The 17,922-nt window shown below is 38.0% G+C and overlaps 2 protein-coding genes across 2 annotated transcripts; both read right to left on the bottom strand.

The window, feature by feature from the left end:
• Positions 1–2,271: 2,271 nt before the first annotated feature.
• On the bottom strand, positions 2,272–8,575 carry LOC131979588 (putative methyltransferase DDB_G0268948). The gene is made up of 6 exons (XM_059343624.1): positions 8,379–8,575; positions 7,579–7,739; positions 5,254–5,470; positions 3,538–3,641; positions 3,282–3,419; positions 2,272–2,673 (listed from the first exon to the last, which is right to left on the bottom strand). Exons 1-6 carry the CDS (start codon positions 8,484–8,486, stop codon positions 2,577–2,579), a joined length of 825 nt encoding a protein of 274 aa, XP_059199607.1. The 5' UTR covers positions 8,487–8,575; the 3' UTR covers positions 2,272–2,576.
• A 3,017-nt stretch (positions 8,576–11,592) lies between these two features.
• On the bottom strand, positions 11,593–16,683 carry zgc:162396 (uncharacterized protein LOC555292 homolog). The gene is made up of 7 exons (XM_059343034.1): positions 16,600–16,683; positions 16,154–16,444; positions 15,559–15,719; positions 15,258–15,474; positions 13,305–13,405; positions 12,879–13,016; positions 11,593–12,723 (listed from the first exon to the last, which is right to left on the bottom strand). Exons 2-7 carry the CDS (start codon positions 16,262–16,264, stop codon positions 12,633–12,635), a joined length of 819 nt encoding a protein of 272 aa, XP_059199017.1. The 5' UTR covers positions 16,265–16,444; positions 16,600–16,683; the 3' UTR covers positions 11,593–12,632.
• Positions 16,684–17,922: the final 1,239 nt, after the last annotated feature.

Raw genomic sequence — 17,922 nt, forward strand, 5'->3', positions numbered from 1 at the left:
TGATCTAGAAATGAGATAACCTAGCTATCAGAGCCTTAGAACCAGCCTTAATACAGTTAGTGAAATGCATGTTTGTGTGTTTTGTCAAATAAACAGCTGATCATCTGTAAAACATTCCTTTGTGTGACTTTAAAGCAATAGTTGGATATTTTCAGACAGCTTTCTTGCTTGAGTTCGATGAAAAGGTCAATATCACTCATATTTGTATGCTAAACTAGTAGCCAGAGCCAGCAGCTTCCTAGCTTAGCTTTGTTTATCATTAAACAGGAAGCAGCTAGCCTACCACTTTTTATTTAAAAGAAAAAGTGCCTTTTAGTACCTCTAAAGCTCATGGGAGGTTATATCCCAGTTACTTAATCCATACAAACCGGAGTGTAAACGCTAAAATTAGCACCAAGCTAGTAGTTTTGCCATATTTCCAGTGCTAAGCTAAGCTAAGATAAACTAAACCAAACTAAACTTATAATTATCAGCAAGAAAGTAATATTTTTTCCTAAACTATTCCTTAATAAGTGGTATTTGTAGCCTACACAAAACAGAACATACCTAAGTAAATAATGTAATTTACTACTGTGTGTTCCCAGATAATATGGAATATAATGGGGACATCAAAGAGGGTCCCATGTCCTCTATACAGTGCATATGGAAAGAATTCACAGCGCTTCACTTTTTCCACAATTTGTTATGTTACAGCCTTATTCCAAAATGGATTCAATTCATTTTTTCCCCTCAAAATCCTACACAAAAACCCCATAATGACAACTTTAAAAAAGTTTGTTTGAGATTTTTGCAAATTTATTAAAAATAAAAAAACAAGAAATCACTTGTACATAAGTATTCACAGCCTTTGCGATCAAGACCAAAATTGAGCTCAGGTGCATTCTGTTTCCACTGATCATGCTTGAGATGTTTCTACAGCTTAATTGGAGGCCACCTATGGTAAATTCAGTTGATTGGACATGATTTGGAAAGGCACACACCTGTCTATATAAGGTCACACAGTTAACAGTGCATGTCAGACCACAAAACAAGCATGAAGTTGAAGGAATTGTCTGTAGACCTCCGAGACAGGATTGTCTCGAGGCACAGATCTGGGGAAGGGTACAGAAAAATTCCTGCTGCTTTAAAGGTCCCAATGAGCACTGTGGCCTCCATCATCCGTAAATGGAAGAAGTTTGGAACCACCAGGACTCTTCCTAGAGCTGGCCGTCTCTCTAAACTGAGTGATCGGGGGAGAAGGGCTTTAGTTAGGGAGGTGACCAATAACCCGATGGTCACTCTGACAGAGCTCCAGCGTTCCTATGTGGAGAGCGGAGAACCTTCCAGAAGGACGGCCAACACTGCAGCACTCCACAAATCAGGCCTGTATGGCAGAGTGGCCAGACGGAAGCCACTCCTTAGTAAAAGGCACATGGCAGCCCGCCTGGAGTTTGCCAAAAGGTACGTGAAAGACTCTTAGACCATAAGAAACAAAATTCTCTGGTCTGATGAGACAAAGATCGAACTCTTTGGCGTGAATGCCCAATGTTATGTTTGGAGGAAACCAGGCACCACTCATCACCTGGCCAACACCATCCCTACAGTGACGCATGGTGGTGTCAGCATCATGCTGTGGGGATGTTTTTCAGTGGCAGGAACTGGGAGACTAGTCAGGATTGAGGGAAAGATGATTGCAGCAATGTACAGAGACATCCTGGAAGAAAACCTGCTCCAGAGCGCTCTTGACCTCAGACTGGGGCGACGGTTCATCTTTCAACAGGACAACGACCCCAAGCACACAGCCAAGATATCAAAGGAGTGGCTTCAGGACAACTCTGTGAATGGCCCAGACTTGAATCCTATTGAACATCTGTGGAAGGATCTGAAAATGGCTGTGCACCGATGCTCCCCATCCAACCTGATGGAGCTCGAGAGGTTTTGTAAGGAGGAATGGGCGAAACTAGCCAAAGATAGGTGTGCCAAACTTGTGGCGTCATATTCCAAAAGACTTGAGGCTGTAATTGCTGCCAAAGGTGCCACAAAGTATTGAGCAAAGGCTGTGAATGCTTGTGTACATATTATATTTTCGTTCTTTATTTCAAATAAATTTGCAAACATTTAAAAACTTTTTTAAAGTTGTCTGTATGGGGTATTTTGTTTAGAATTTAATCCATTTTGAAATAAGGCTGTAACATAAAGAAATGTGGAAAAAGTGAAGCGCTGTGAATACCTTCTGTATGTTTCCCAGTTCTACATTATGTGCTTATCTAGGGTCCTATGTTCCTCAGCTCTACATAACCTGGGACATAATGGGGACCCAGCTCTGTATTCACTTTATGACATGGCTTACGGTTCGGGTTCAATACTTATGAAATATTTCAACTCATAGGTCAAATTTGACCAAAACTCACTATTGTCTGTAAACAGAATACTGAGCTGGAGGGCCCTGGGAACATACACTCCTGTAACAAACATCTAACACACAAACTTGTTCTGGATTTAGATGTCAAAGAAAAAACTTTCACACAAAAAAGTTTGCAATCTTTCAAGCATAACTTTCTTCATGACTTTGTTGAAGCAGTGAGTGCTGGCAGCTGTTAGGCTTCCTGAGGTTTGCAGGCCAGAAGGCAAAAATACCTCACAGCCACCACAACCTCTGTCTCTGCAGAGGTCACACGCATTAAGGACATTAACCTGAGGAGACAGTGGGTCAGCATCAGTGGTAAGTAAAAGTACTAACATCACACTGTAAAATGACTCCACTACAAGTAAAAGTCCTGCATTTAAAACTTGGTTCAGTAAAAGTATCAGCATCAAAATGTGCTTAAAGTATCAACAGTAAAAGTACTCGTTATGCAGAATGGACCTACTCAGATGTTTTATATATTCTAAATATATTATTAGATTATTGGTGCATTTATGTAAGCAGTGCTTTAAATGTCTAAAGATAGGGCTAATTTTAACTACTTAATATACTGTTATGAGGTTAAAGTTAAAATATGCATAATCACTTTAAATTCATTTTTTTAATGTTAAATCTCCTGAAAAGTACAATATTTACTACTCAAAATGTAGTGGACATATGTTACCACATTACATATGTGGTAATGCTCAAGTACAAGTGCCTCAAAATTGTACTTAAGTACAGTATTTGAGTAAATGTACTATGTACTCATCCACCACTGGTCACCATTCAGTCTGACGGTGCATTGCTTAAAATCATATTTACAGATCATTGTGAGGAATGTGTGATATGCACATGTGTATTATGTACTGCATGTATGCTGCCATGAAGCATTAACCTTTGACAGATGTCCTGGGAGAGTGTGATGGCTTTCTGCGGGTCATCTCTCAGCAGAGTCTGGTAGCTCGAGAAAGACTCCACCAACCCCATGTAGCTGGACAGAGGCATGGACCGCTTCACCCACACACACTCATGCCTGTAATAAATAAATAAAAAATCTGTGTCGTCTTTACGTTTGCATACATAACAAGCATGCAAATGGATGATTTTGCTGACAAACCTGGAATTTGCATGAAACATAAACATGCTCTCACCACTCCTTGTCAGGGTAAGGGATGGATCCATAGGCTTCCCTGTATAAGTCTATAGTGCTGTGACCCAGGTGGGGACTGCGGTAAGGCTGCAGGGCTGCATAAAACTGACCAAGAGACAGGGCGTCATCAGACTGTTCATCAATACAATATTAGCATTATAAATACGGCATGACGTGTTTTTACTCACTGAAGTGTTTACTTTAGCGAATAAGACAGCTTTAATGCCTAGATATGTGTGTTTGTAAAATATATTCAGTTTTTGTGATTTTTATTCTTTATTCTTTAACACTTAAATGGTGTCTGACATTAACTCTTGAGACATGTTTTTACAATGTTTTGTTCAAAAATGTACATGCAAACTAACTAAATGCAATTGAGAGAACAGTGCCACTCAGATAGGACATTGATTTACTAGAAACATCCACTGCATGGTGCTGTTGTCAATTATTCATTAAAGGGTGTAATTGTTTTGGCCAGAAAATCCACTAGAGTGTGATATGAGGATGCACCTGATGATGATGACGGACAAATTATGTTGCTTATAGCAGCAGAGCTGATACATTACTCTCCTTTTGAGTTCATGAATCAGGTGGGTTAGATAGTTGGTGATGCTGATACAAAAACCCAACAAAGTGATCTATATGATTGTTTTTTGTGTGTCTGGTCATGGCTTACTGGGACACTTTGAACAGAGACATTGTTCATGCTATACGTTAAAAACTGTTTAAATTTGCCTAACAGCCCCATATCTACACTCACCAGCCACTTTATGAGCTAGCAAGGTGTGCCTAAAAAAGTGGCAGTGAGGTCTTCTGCTGCTGTTGCCCATCTTCTTCAAGGTTGGATGTGCTGTGTGTTCAGAGATGGTCTTCTGCAGACCTTGGTTGCAGTGGTAGAAAAAGTATTCAGATCCTTTACTTAAATAAAAGTACTAATACCACACTGTGAAATAACTCCACTACAAGTAAAAGTCCTGCATTTAAAACTTACTGAAGTTAAAGTACAAAAGTATCAGCATCAAAATGTACTTAAAGTATCAAAAGTACTCGTTATGCTGAATGGACCCACTCAGATTGCTTTACATACATTAAAAATGTATAATTGGATTATTATTTTTGATACATTTATGTAAGAAGAGTAAAGAGTACAATATTTACCTCAATATGTAAACAAATAGAAGTATAAACTTACATAAAATGGAAACACTCACATAAAGTACAAGTACCTCAAAATTGTACTTAAGTCCAATACTTGAGTAAATGTACTTAGTTACATTCTACCACTGCTTGGTTGTAACAAGTGGTTATTTGAGTTGTTGTCTTTCTATCATCTCCAACCAGTCTGACCATTCTCCTCTGACCTCTGGCATCAACAAGACATCAAGGCTCACTGGATATTTTCTCTTTTTCAGACCATTCTCTGTAAACCCAAGAGATGGTTGTTAGATCAGCAGTTTGTGAAATACCAACAACCATGCTAAGTTAAAAGTCTCTTCAATCACCTCGTCTTCACCACGTCTACATGACTAAATGCATTGAGTTGCTGCCATGTGATTGGCTGATTAAATACATGCGTTAATGAGCAGTTGCACAGGTGTACCTAATAAAGTGGCTGGTGAGTGTATCTCACAGTACAGTGTATATCTGTACATGTGGCTGAGGGTGGACCACTGCCCATTTACAATAACTTCTCTCAGGTGAATGTAGTAGCGAGCACCTCTTTGCAGACTTGGTTGAGTGTCTGTGAGCAGCAGTCGTCGTAGCTGAGCTCCATGTCGATGGTGTAGTTGAGCAGAGCCATGCAGCCGCGGGGCTTCAGGACTCTGTGGGCCTCCTGCAGGAAGCGCGGTCGGTCGAACCAGTGGAAGGCAGACATGGCTGTTATCAAGTCCACTGAGCTGTCGGCAAAGGGCAGCTCTTCAGCCACACACTGTCTGAAGGTAGAGAAGAAAAGGGGGGAAACATTTTTTAAAATCTCAAACATGAGTATACATAAATCAGTGCATTATTTTGAACTATTTTGGGAGGTTCCTGGATACTAGTCATATTATTTAAATATTTAAAGAAAATACTAGCAACAAAGTATTAGCCAGTGCCTCATGTAAGACGTTTGATTTTAAAGGTAAAATAGATAGATTTTTTTCATTTATTTATTAAATAAAAAGTCGTCTATTATTCATTTTCATAATAGCAGAAATTTTTTTGAATTGCATTGACAGTTTTGTGATTTTATATCATACTGGAGTTTTTTTGCAATAATATATATATATATATATATATATATATATATTATATATACATTACAATTACATTTCATAATGTTTTAATTCACAATAACTTCATTTTTCATAATAGTTCAACAGTGTATTATTACTACTACTACTATTAGTATTATCATTATTACTGTATTTATTATATGTATTTCCTTTATATTATTAGCTTAGTCACACACACACACACACACACACACACACACACACACACACACACACAGTGCCCTTTATATCCACCCATAGTTATTTGTTTTAATATATTTTTTGGCTTGTTTCTTTATTTAGTTTTACTTTTTTCTCTTGCTCCATCTTGTTTATGTTCCCGTTTACATCTACTCCTATTATGTATATGATGTGTGTCACCAGCTATTATATGTACTGGCCTTGCACTCATAATATATTTTTTTAAAGGATTCATTTTTAAATAAAAGTCAACTTTTAAAACTGTTCTGATATGATTATGAAAATTAGAATGATGAAATACTTTTTTAAATGGGTCTCTTGAATCATTCCCTATATTACAGCTTCATTTCCATTTTCTTCACAATTTATTTATAAATATTTATTAGATAATTAATGATGCATTGACTTTCATATGCAGGAGATGCAGCCGACTGCAATTACTGAAGAAGTGCACAATGAATGTCTGGTGTGGTTGTTAACTCCACACAGATTTCTTTGCATACCTTCTACAGTGTGTCACAGGTCATTCATTTGGACTTTGGCTGTCTCTCATTACTTCTGTACAAAGCATTCACTCCTCCTCATAGAAATGAATGTGTGGCAGCATTAACATTCCCAGCAAGAAAATGTCAAAAAGGATAGAAATTATATATAATATACCAAATTACAACGGGATTACAGATTATTTGTAAATTTTTTCTGTGTGTGTATATATATATATGATGGAAAAAATGATTAGACCACCCTTGTTTTCTTCAATATATTGCTAATTTTAATGGCTTGTAAAACCAACAGTACATTTGTTTGGATAAATATAATGATAACAACAAAAATAGCTCATAACAGTTTAATTTGAGAGCTGATATCTAGCCATTTTCCATGGTTTTCTTGATAATGATTTTAGTTATTATTAAGAAAACAATGGAAAATGGCTAAATATCAGCTCTTAAATTAAACTCTTATGAGCTATTGTTGTTGTTAACATTATATTTATCCAAACAAATTTTCATTTACTTGTTCCAGGCATTAAAAAGAACAAGAAATTGAAGAAATGCTCTAAAGAATGTTCTAATATTTTTTCCCATGACTAATATATATATATATATATATATATATATATATATATATATATATATATATATATATATATATATATATATATATATATATATATATATATATATATATGCAATATAGTTTCAACGAATCCATTACTCCTAAGATTTTTTAAGATTTTCTATATTGTAGCTATAACCACCTTTGTGACATGACAAATATTGAGGATTTCTGTGCCCTGTGCTGACTACATTTCCTCCACTGTACAGGCCTTACTGCATGACCAACTTTCACCACACAAGGGTCACATTGTTCCTGCTTTGGCCGAGATTCAATAAGTGGCTTACCGGATTTTCAAAGCTAAACAAATTATGTGCAGTTAAGTAAAATGTTTTCTTTTTATAACATTATTAACAGAATTAGGCTCGCTTGATGTCACACTCATTAGCCAGGAAAACACAATTATGGAACAAGGGAAATGCTTTCATAGGAATGTATTCACATATTTAACTTGGCTGGCTCATGCTCACCTATATGTGATGTTTGGCTGTTTGGCATACTGCAAAGCCACTTCCAGCTGGGCAGGACTAACGTCTGTCCCCACCACAGAGGCAAAGTGTTTGGCCAGCAGCACCGTGCCCTGTCCTGAGCCGCAACCCACATCCACTGCCAGCTCAAAGGGATGACCTTTCTGACAAAACATTTGGCATGTTATACCACACAAAGTTAATTTTGCTACACAAACAACCAAAGGTGGAAGAAGTATTCAGATCCCTTACTTAAGTTAAAGTACTAATACCACACTGCAGAATTATTCCACTACAATTAAAAGTCCTGCGTTACTTACTTAAGTAAAAGTACAAAAGTATCAGCATCAAAATGTACTTAAAGTATCAAAGTAAAAGTACTCTTAATGCAAAATGTCCCACTCAGATTTTTTTATATATTGCAAATATATTATTGTATTGTTATTGATGCATTTATGTAAGTAGCATTCTTATTTTCTCAAGGTAGGGCTCATTTTAACGACTAATATACTGTTATGAGGTTTCATTTATAAAAATAGCTTATCACTTACACTGATCATGTTTTTTTTAATGTTAAATCTCGACCTGAAAAGTAACTAAAGCTAAATGTAGTGGAGTAAAAACTGCAATATTTGCCTCAAAATGTAGTGAAGTAGAAGTATAAAGTTACATAAAATAGAAATTCTCAAGTAAAGTACAAGTACCTCAAAATTGTGGTAAAGTAGAGTACTTGAGTAATGTAGGCTACTTAGTTACGTTCCACCACTGCAACCAACTGTCACAACGTCTCGACCTGAATTTACCTGCTTTTCCAGAAAGTCGAGCACTTGTTGTATTAGATGATCTGGAGAGATCCTGTACTTCCAGTAAGAAGAAGCGTGCTGCTTGCCTTCAAACAGACGGTGAGCCATCACTATTGATCCCTCTCTCAAAAGCTTAAAGTTTAAAACAAAGATTAAATCAATCTACTTTATATTTATTTTAACTTGATAAGAGGAGCTTTGAAAAGAGTGTGTGCCGGCAGTCGGTTACACTCACACACACAGAAACAATAGAGGGGAACAGTGGGGTGCCTGGGAACAGGGAGGCCCTACCATAGGGCCCTACTACTTTAACTGGAGCGTGGCATGTTTGACAATGAAGGTCTTAAAGGCCCCGCACACCGACGAGCTCTTGTCCGACGATTCTGTCGCCTCTCGTCAGACACAGTCGGGTGAAAAAAGCAGTGAAACCAGGCGGCAATCTCCGTGGCTGAGCATGGAGGCAAACCAGGAAGTGCCTGAATATTCCAGCAGGGGGTGCTAAGTTTGGCTGCAAAAAATGTGTCCATTCATTTCAGTGCATAATGAGAAAACTTCTCACTTGACTTATTACCTCAGAATTTTTTTTTGGACACTATAGTCTCAATCGCAAGTAAAAAAAATCTTCTTCAAGACAATTTGATGTTAATAGTTCAAATAATGGCCCCATTTAGAAGAAAATAGAATAAAGAATTGTATGCTTTGGGGGCGTGGCTACCTTTGATTGACAGGTCACTAACAAGGCGAGCCCTCATCAGGAGAGAAGCAAAACAATGCGTATCCACGGCAACGTGTCAATATAGTTATACATAACGTTATATAGATATAAAAAAGGACGTTTACCGATTTGGTCTCATAACTTTGACCCTTTCACTGTATTTTCACCTCATGACAGTTTATTTGCATTAGAGAGAATATGTATTTCTGTCAGAACCAATCAAAACCCCTGAAGAGGACAAGGGGGAGGTACCAATACTATGTGTACAAGATTCTTATTATTACAGTCGCCGGTGTGTGACTCATCCTTCCCAATCTAGTTAGATTTTATAAACTGATGGTACTTTTTAACTCATCTCTTTTTCTCTTTGTTATTCATTGTCAGTGCTGTGGAAATGTGACACCCTGATCAGCGGTGGAATGTAACTAAGTACATTTACTCAAGTGCTTAAGTACAACTTTGAGGTACTTGTACTTTACTTGAGTGTTTCCATTTTATGTTACTTTATACTTCTACTCCAATACATTTAGAGGTAAATATTGTACTTTTTACTCCACTACATTTAGCTGCCAGCTTTAGTTACTTTTCAGGTCAAGAGCTCTACCTTGACAAAATTAAAACTGCCAGCTTTAGTTACTTTTCAGGTGAAGATTTAACATAAAAAAAAACATGATCAATTAAAAGTCATCAACATTTTTTATTAAACCTCTTCACAGTATATTAAGTAGTTAAAATGAGAACTATCTTTAGAAAATCAAGGCACTGTTTCCATAAATGCATCAATACAAATAATCTAATAATATCTTTGGAATATATATAAAACAATCTGAGTGGGTCCATTATGCATTACTAGTACTTTTACTTCTGATACTTTAAGTACATTTAAAGCTGATACTTTTGTACTTTTACTTCAGTAGGTTTTGAATGCAGGACTTTTACTTGTAGTGGAGTAATTTCACAGTGTGGTATTAGTACTTTTACTTAAGGATCTTAATACTTTTTCCACCACTGACCCTGATGTAGTGGTCAGCAGAATTCGATCCAAATCTATTTCCTAGTGTAAAAGCCAATAATCATAATGAGCAAATGAGCAGTTTATGTCATGGCTGAGAATTTGGGCCTTAGTAATATGTCACTTTTGCTATATATGGGAAGCAGGATAAAGGCACAATAATTTATAAAACCATTGAAATGGGTGCCTGTGACGTGCTAAAACCTTTGAGAAGAGTCTTAAAATCCGTAAAATTAAACTGATACAGCAACGTCTATGTAGATATAGACAATATTATCTAGCACTAGCCATGAGCTTCTGGTCCAAGCATCAAGTGTATATTATAAATTTATAAATACAGTGAGGGAAATAATTATTTGATCCCCTGGCAGTTTTGTGATTTTTGCTAAATTTTCCCACTGACAAATAAGTGAAAGGTCTATGGTAGGTTTATTTAAACAATGAGTGACAGAATAAAAGAAAAATAACATTTTTGAAAAGTGTTTCATTTATTTCCATTATCAAATTATAGACCGTTCATTTATTTGTCGATGGGAATATTTAGCAAAAATCACAAAATCGGCAAGGGATCAAATAATTATTTCCCTCACTATATATGTATTATAAATGATGTGGCAATCTAATCTGTACTATGATACCCATTGCACATTTGTATATACACAATACTTTCTATATTCTTACAATCCACCTGTGTTGTTTATTGTTTCTTTTTAATATTGAACTTTTTATATTTTATTGTTTTTTTCTGTTGTATATTTTGCACATTTCCTGCTCTTATGTTTATTTTTATTGATATATTTTTTTCTTACACACCATGAGACTGTGAGAACTGATATTTCAATCTCTGCATGTCTTGTACAAATGGAACATTGACAAAAGTTGAAGTAAGTCTTCAGCAGCAAAAACAGGGTGTGAAGCAGGGTGTGTTTTATTACTGTGAGGTTGTCACATTATCAGCAAGTGGGTCACTCTCATTAAAGTCGAACATTTTTAGTTCATCTTTATTGATTTTTATACACCACTACTAACTGATATTGCTCATAATCAAAGTTTTGCCTTTTTATGGTAGAACCATTACTCTTGAATATTTTGATGTAAAACCCAATTGAGCGACAGGTTTTTCAAATTTTTTGCTAATTGGAATTTTCCAACATTTTCAACATAAGACACTTGTTAGGGGTAGCGGGGAGAGGCTCGAGCGCACAACACAGGAGGCAGGATTTAGTAGAGTTCAGGGTTTTATTAGCAGGGTGACGTGGGGGGAGAAGGCTGGGTGAGCTGGAGGGGAGCTGGAGGGGAACCGGAGGTGAGCTGGAGGTGAAGAGCAGGTGAGGTGACTGGGCTGGTTGACAGGCAGGCAAGCCGGATCACTGCTGGAGAGGGGAGATCTGTGGGAAGAGAGGTTGAATGTGAGTTGGAGCAAGGCAAGGAGGCAAAAAGGCAACAGCAACAAACACTTCGCAGGGAGTCTGCGTCTCTTCTAGGTACTTGCCAGGTAACTATCAGGGAAGATCTGGCGATGACTGGCAGGAGAGCTGGAGTCTTGTAGGCAGAGGGGTTGATTGGAGAGTGGCAGCAGGTGTGCAGTGATCCGGCTCATTCACCTCGTCAACTCAACCTGTTGCAGCTGTGTCTGAGGAGTGCCCGCTGGGAGCGAGCTGAGGTGCTGGGAGTGGCTGAGGCCGGAACAGAGGGGTGTGAAGGAGCAGAGGAGGAGGGTGTGGGTGGAGCCGTAACAACACTGGCCTCCAAAAAGAAAAAAACTACTGCTATGTTATCCATTCGCATGCACATTTTATTTCTTGATATTTGTTATTGAAAAGACAACTAATGTACATTTGACAGCACATATTTGTTACTTTGTAAGAAGCTGCACCATGAACATTAGTGACCTTAGCTTCTTTTTACAGTGCACAAAGCAATAAAGCAACGAGATGACTTCTATTCACTGAGAGAGCAGAGAATAAAGACAGAGCTGTTTCTAAGGCAGTCAGAACAAGAAAATGGGCCTCTGACTATTCCATGTTCTAAAGAGCTTGGCTTAAAAAACCTGACTTCTCATTTAAACCAAAGCATCTAAGCACCCCTTCTGTGAAATAGCAGCGGTAGGCATGTTATACTTGAACTAGAATATCCAGTTATGTAACCTCTTAGTTTGCTGCAAAGGATCAGCTGTTTCTGCTAGGAAATTTTCTGAGAGGCAGTGGTTTAGTAGTTTATATCACCAGTAGATCGTCTGTATACTGCGCTAAACATTATTCTTTTTTTTTTTTTTTGTGACCAAATTTGTATTAAAACATTATTCATTTTGACAATAAGCAGTGTGTTAAGGATTATATTGTAAGCCTGGCCAAAATGAGTCATTAGCTGACTTGCCATTTCATCACACAACACAATCAGTGAAGTAACAAGAGATTCACTGAGGAAAAAAAAATGTCTACGATCAACAAGTGCAGTAATGAGTCATTTTGAAGTTCAGAAATTGTGAATTGCAACATCTTAATATACTCTCTCTCAAAAACATTGGTTACTGTGGTTTTGATGCCAGAACACAGAAATATTCCAGCTCCTGCTTTATTTCAGTGTCAGCAGACTTGACTCCCATCTCCTCCAGAAACCTGTGAAGCAGTGCAGTGATTGGTTATTCAGATCAGCCCTCAGTGGAGCACCACAGACAAACATCCAGACAGGTTTAATATTCACAAAATGAATTAACATAATAACATGTGCAGTGTGTGTGTGTTTGTGTGTGTGTGTGTGTGTGTGTGATGACCTCTTTTGGGTATTAAGCAGCAGTTCTTCAGCAGCCTGGGGATCTTTCTTCTTATAACCTTGGAACATGGACCAGGACTCAATGAAACCCACCAGGTTCCTCACCGAGATTGATGAGTTCACCTTAATACGCTCAATCCTGTTGTAACATTATATTGTAGTGTCATAAAAGCAAAAAGCAAATACTGAAATTATAAAACAATTATTAAACAATCGTTGCCATCTTTTAACTGTATTTAGCACTGATTCAAGACAGAGATAATAACCAAATTTCTCTTTTCAGGAACAAGATTAAATCAGGACCTCAGCTCTGAACCAGTTTCCAGTCTTTAACAAGTTAATAGTGTATCTGTGTTTATAGGAGCAGCAGACAATGGTGTTATATTTAGCTATCACAGAGGTGTGTTTAGGTTTGTGGGATAATTACCTCTCTTTGTCGGTAAAAGGTATTGCTGTGAAGAGCTCTTCCAGCTTACCCTCAGCTACAGAGACTTGATTGTTAGTGTATGGCATCAGCACCTCCCTCACCTGGAAGTGAATACATATTAATGTTTAACTATTCCATTATGTATGGAATTCATATTGCATGTATATTGAGTCTGCCTGTCTGTATAACTAATGCAAATAATATGTGTAGGTATATATACAAAAATAATAAATGCAGTTGTGGCATATGTGGATGACTGACGGTGCTTCATGGGAATTAAGCAACTGGGCAATTTCTAAGCATTGTGTTGGACTAAAGTTAGGACAAGCAACTGTCAGGAATCAGGTTTGGGGGGCACGGGTGTAAATAATAAATAGGCACCTCCTGTATGTGGTGGGGCACCAGCGCACAAAAAGGGCATTTATCATGTTTTTTTTCTTAGAAAGTGTACGTGGAGGCCACTTCATTATGTTTTATTTACCACAGGGGCAACCAAGAGGGTACTTTTGCCACATTTTTGGGGGCAACTGCCCCGCTTTGCCTCCCCATCTCACTTCCAGTAGTTACATTAATTCATTTTACTGTTATTTTATCCTTTTCTACACCTAACCATGCACCTTTTCCCCAAACCTTAAGCAAGTTCTTTTGTTGCCTTAACCTTACAAACCTGCAACCATTTTGCCCCAGATTAAGGTAACTGTTAGTATGGAGCTAACAACCTTCACACTGGCACAATCGCGGCCCTTTCCAAATTGGGCTAGCCCCGATTTTAGCCTCTAGCTTGCCGGCTCTGCTTCAGAGCCGTGTTGGCCTCAAATTTGTGGGGTTATCCCCTCTAACTTGATAAACACAGGGCTAAGTTGCCAGTATGAAACAGGACTGAAATCAACAATGCTATTCTTGAAGGTTAGCGTCAGTCAAAGGGTAAGTAGAAGTGCACTGTAAATGATATACAGGTACATCTCAAAAAAATTGAATATCGTTGAAAAAGTTTGTCAATTATTGCAGAAAGTGAAACTTGTATATTATAAATATTCATTACACAAAGAGTGAAATATTTCAAGCCTATATTTCTTGTAATTTTGATGATTATGGCTTACAGATAATGAAAACACAAAACTCAGTGTCTCAGAAAATTAGAATATTACATAAGATCAATAAAAAAAGGATATTTTTAACACAAATGTCAGGCTTCTGAAAAGTATGTTAATTTCTATAGAATGAAGTGTATAGAAATGTGTTGTGGTGTTGGTCCACAACACAGTGAACCAACACCAGCAGATGACATGGCACCCCAAATCACCACTGACTGTGGACTCACATATTGAACTTCTTCATAATATTCTAATTTTCTGAGACACTGAGTTTTGTGTTTTCATTATATCTAAGCCAGAATCAACAAAATTAGAAAAAAACAGGCTTGAAATATTTCACTCTACACGTAATGAATCTATATAATGTATGAGTTTCAGTGTCTGAAATGATTGACAAAAATATTTAACTTTTTTTTGATATTCTAATTTTTTGCGGTGTACAGGGCATAGGTTAACTCTGGATTAACAATGTGTGGGGAAAGGGATTAACTATTATCCTTATCTCAGGGCTAAGGAGAGCCCAGCATACCTCAGAGGAGCGTCTTGTCAGCAAAAATGGTGGAAAAAAAGTCCACGTCAAAGGTCAGTCCACCTTAAGTGAGCCTGGATCATGTTATTTGGGTTAGCTGCGATTAGCTATCTCGGAGCAGCGGCTAGTGTGTGTGGGCCTAACAAAAGAAAGTTTTGTTTAAAAAATGTTCCATTCCTTTATGCCCTGAGGAAGGTTTTTTATTTATCTGGCTACTTTTTCTAATGTGCTATCAATTCTACATTTAGGCATTGGTGATACTGTCACTCATAAAGGTGTGTACATTGATTAGGTTTAACATGACTGTAAAACTAGAGTCTGCACACCCACCTCTGCACATATGTGATTGAGTCTTTCTCCACAGCCCTGGTAGCGAAGCCTGGTGTTTGGGTCACTGTATCCCAGCAGAGCCATGCAACCCCGAGGCTTTAAAACCCGACTTGCCTCAGCCAGGAACCTGGACTGATCGAACCAGTGGGCTGCTGATGCTGCTGTCAGCAAATCCACAGAACCATCTTGAAAAGGAAGCTCCTCTGCTGTCCCCTTTCTGCAGGTGCAACACATGGGTCACACATCTAATACTTCTGAAACATTTCATTATTTCCAATGCGAGAAACTGGCACCCTCTTACCTGTATGTGATGTTAGGGTACCCAGGCACAGCTCTGGCCTCCTCCAGCTGACACTCACTGATGTCCATGCCCACCACTTCCTGGAAGTGCGGCGCCAGTATTCGGGAATTCTGACCTGTCCCACATCCCAGATCCACTGCCAGCACATGTGGCTGTCCCTTCTGAAGACATGAACACACATTCTTGTCAATGAGCATTTCTTTTGTGCATCTAATAGGCAAATTAATGATCACAGAAAGGACTGTTTCGGACACACAGTCATGGAAAAAAATCTACTTCTTTCAATTTCTTGTTCATTTTAATGCCTGGTACAACTGGACGAATATAATGATAACAACAAAAATAGCTCATAAGAGTTTAATCTAAGAGCTGATATCTAGCCATTTTCTGTGGTTTTCCCTTATAATAACCAAAATCATTACCAAGGAAACAGCTCTTAAGTTAAACTCTTATGAGCTATTTTTGTTGTTATCATTATATTTGTCCAAACAAATACCTTTAGTTGTACCAGGCATTAAAATGAACAAGAAACCAAGGAGAAAACAAGGGTGGTCTTATCATTTTTTCCATGACTGTATATTGAGCCATACCATACCTTTTTATCAAGGTATTGAAGAATAATGTTCTTGACCTCATCTGGAGGGGTAAAGCGATACTTTTGGTAGACAGAGGCATGATTCTTCCCCTCAAACAGCGGGTATGCCATGGTGGTGTGTCTTTTACTCTTCTCTTTCTGTTCTTCTCTTTCAGTCTCTTGTTTGTTTTGTTCCCGTGCTTTTAGCCTCCTTTACCGTCTGTCTTTTCTCTTATCTTGCACCTTCTTACCCTCCTGTTGCTGTTTTCTGCCCCCACACTCACACACAGCATTTATCTCTTCTCCCACTTCCTGAAGTGTAGGCACACAGGGAAATAATTACTGAGTTAAACAGTCAGTTACACAGTAAATCAAGTAGCAGTCTCCAACACTGGAGTACAAATACATTTAAAACTACACACATGAAAATAAAACTGATCTTTTTGTTCAGGGAAAATGTTTCTTACTGGTTGAAAGCTTCTCTTGTTGCCGCAACTCTCGTAACTGAGCTGCAGATTAGTGAACATTTAGTGAAGTCTAACAGAAGTAGGGCCTCTTGCTTAACTCTTTCACAGCCAGAGACTTTTTTGCAGATTGTATTTTAACAGACTGCCACCTCTAGTGGCTATAGTACTTATGACAGGACCAAGGCATACCAAAGTATAACCAGTTACAGTTTAAGGTCCTTTTTTTTTCTTCAAGAATTGGTCTTTGTGTTTAGGGGGAGATAGCAGGTCAACAATAAATATATGCTGTAATGTGAAAATTGTTGAAACCCCCTTATTGTCAATATACAGTAGTGTTCAAAGTAATAGCAGTCCAATGTGACTAACCAGATGAATCCAGGTTTCTAGTATATTTTTTTATTGCTACATGGCAAACAAGGTACCAGTAGGTGCAGTAGATTCTCAGAAAACCAACAAGACCCAGCATTCGTGATATGCACACTCTTAAGGCTGTGCAATTGGGAAATTATTTGAAAGAGGTGTGTTCAAAAATAGCAGTGTGGTATTCAATCAGTGAGGTCATCAATTTTGTGAAAAAACAGGTGTGAATCAGGTGGCCTCTATTTAAGGATGAAGCCAGCACTTGTTGAACATGCATTTCTCTTTGAAAGCCTGAGGAAAATGGGTCGTTCAAGACATTGTTCAGAAGAACAGCAGAAGAATCAGAACTTTGATTAAAAAGTTGATTGGAGAGGGGATGCTTTAAAATGGAGAGCAAAATCAGAGACACGTGGCAGAACACGTAAGACAACCATCAAAATGGATGGAAGAATAAGCAGAATGGTAAAGGCTCAGCCAATGATCAGCTCCAGGATGATCAAAGACAGTCTGGAGTTACCTGTAAGTGCTGTGACCGTTAGAAGACATCTGTGTGAAGCTAATCTATTTACAAGAATCCCCCGCAAAGTCCCACTGTTAAAATAAGAGGCACGTGCAGAAGAGGTTACAATTTGCCAAAGAACACATCAACTGGCCTAAAGAGAAATGGAGGAACATTTTGTGGACTGATGAGAGTAAAATTGTTCTTTTTGGGTCCAAGGGCCGCAGACAGTTTGTGAGACGAGCCCCAAACTCTGAATTCAAGCCTCAGTACACAGTGAAGACAGTGAAGCATGGTGGTGCAAGCATAATGATGGCATGTTTCTCCTATTATGGTGTTGGGCCTAATTATCTCATACCAAGGATCATGGATCAGTTTGCATATGTCAAAATACTTGAAGAGGTCATGTTGCCTTATGCTTATCCCTCAAGTGGCCCTTGTCGCTTGTCAGGCCGCCATTGTAA

The sequence above is a fragment of the Centropristis striata genome, chromosome 10, assembly GCF_030273125.1.
Source record: "Centropristis striata isolate RG_2023a ecotype Rhode Island chromosome 10, C.striata_1.0, whole genome shotgun sequence".
Taxonomy (NCBI): domain Eukaryota; kingdom Metazoa; phylum Chordata; class Actinopteri; order Perciformes; family Serranidae; genus Centropristis; species Centropristis striata.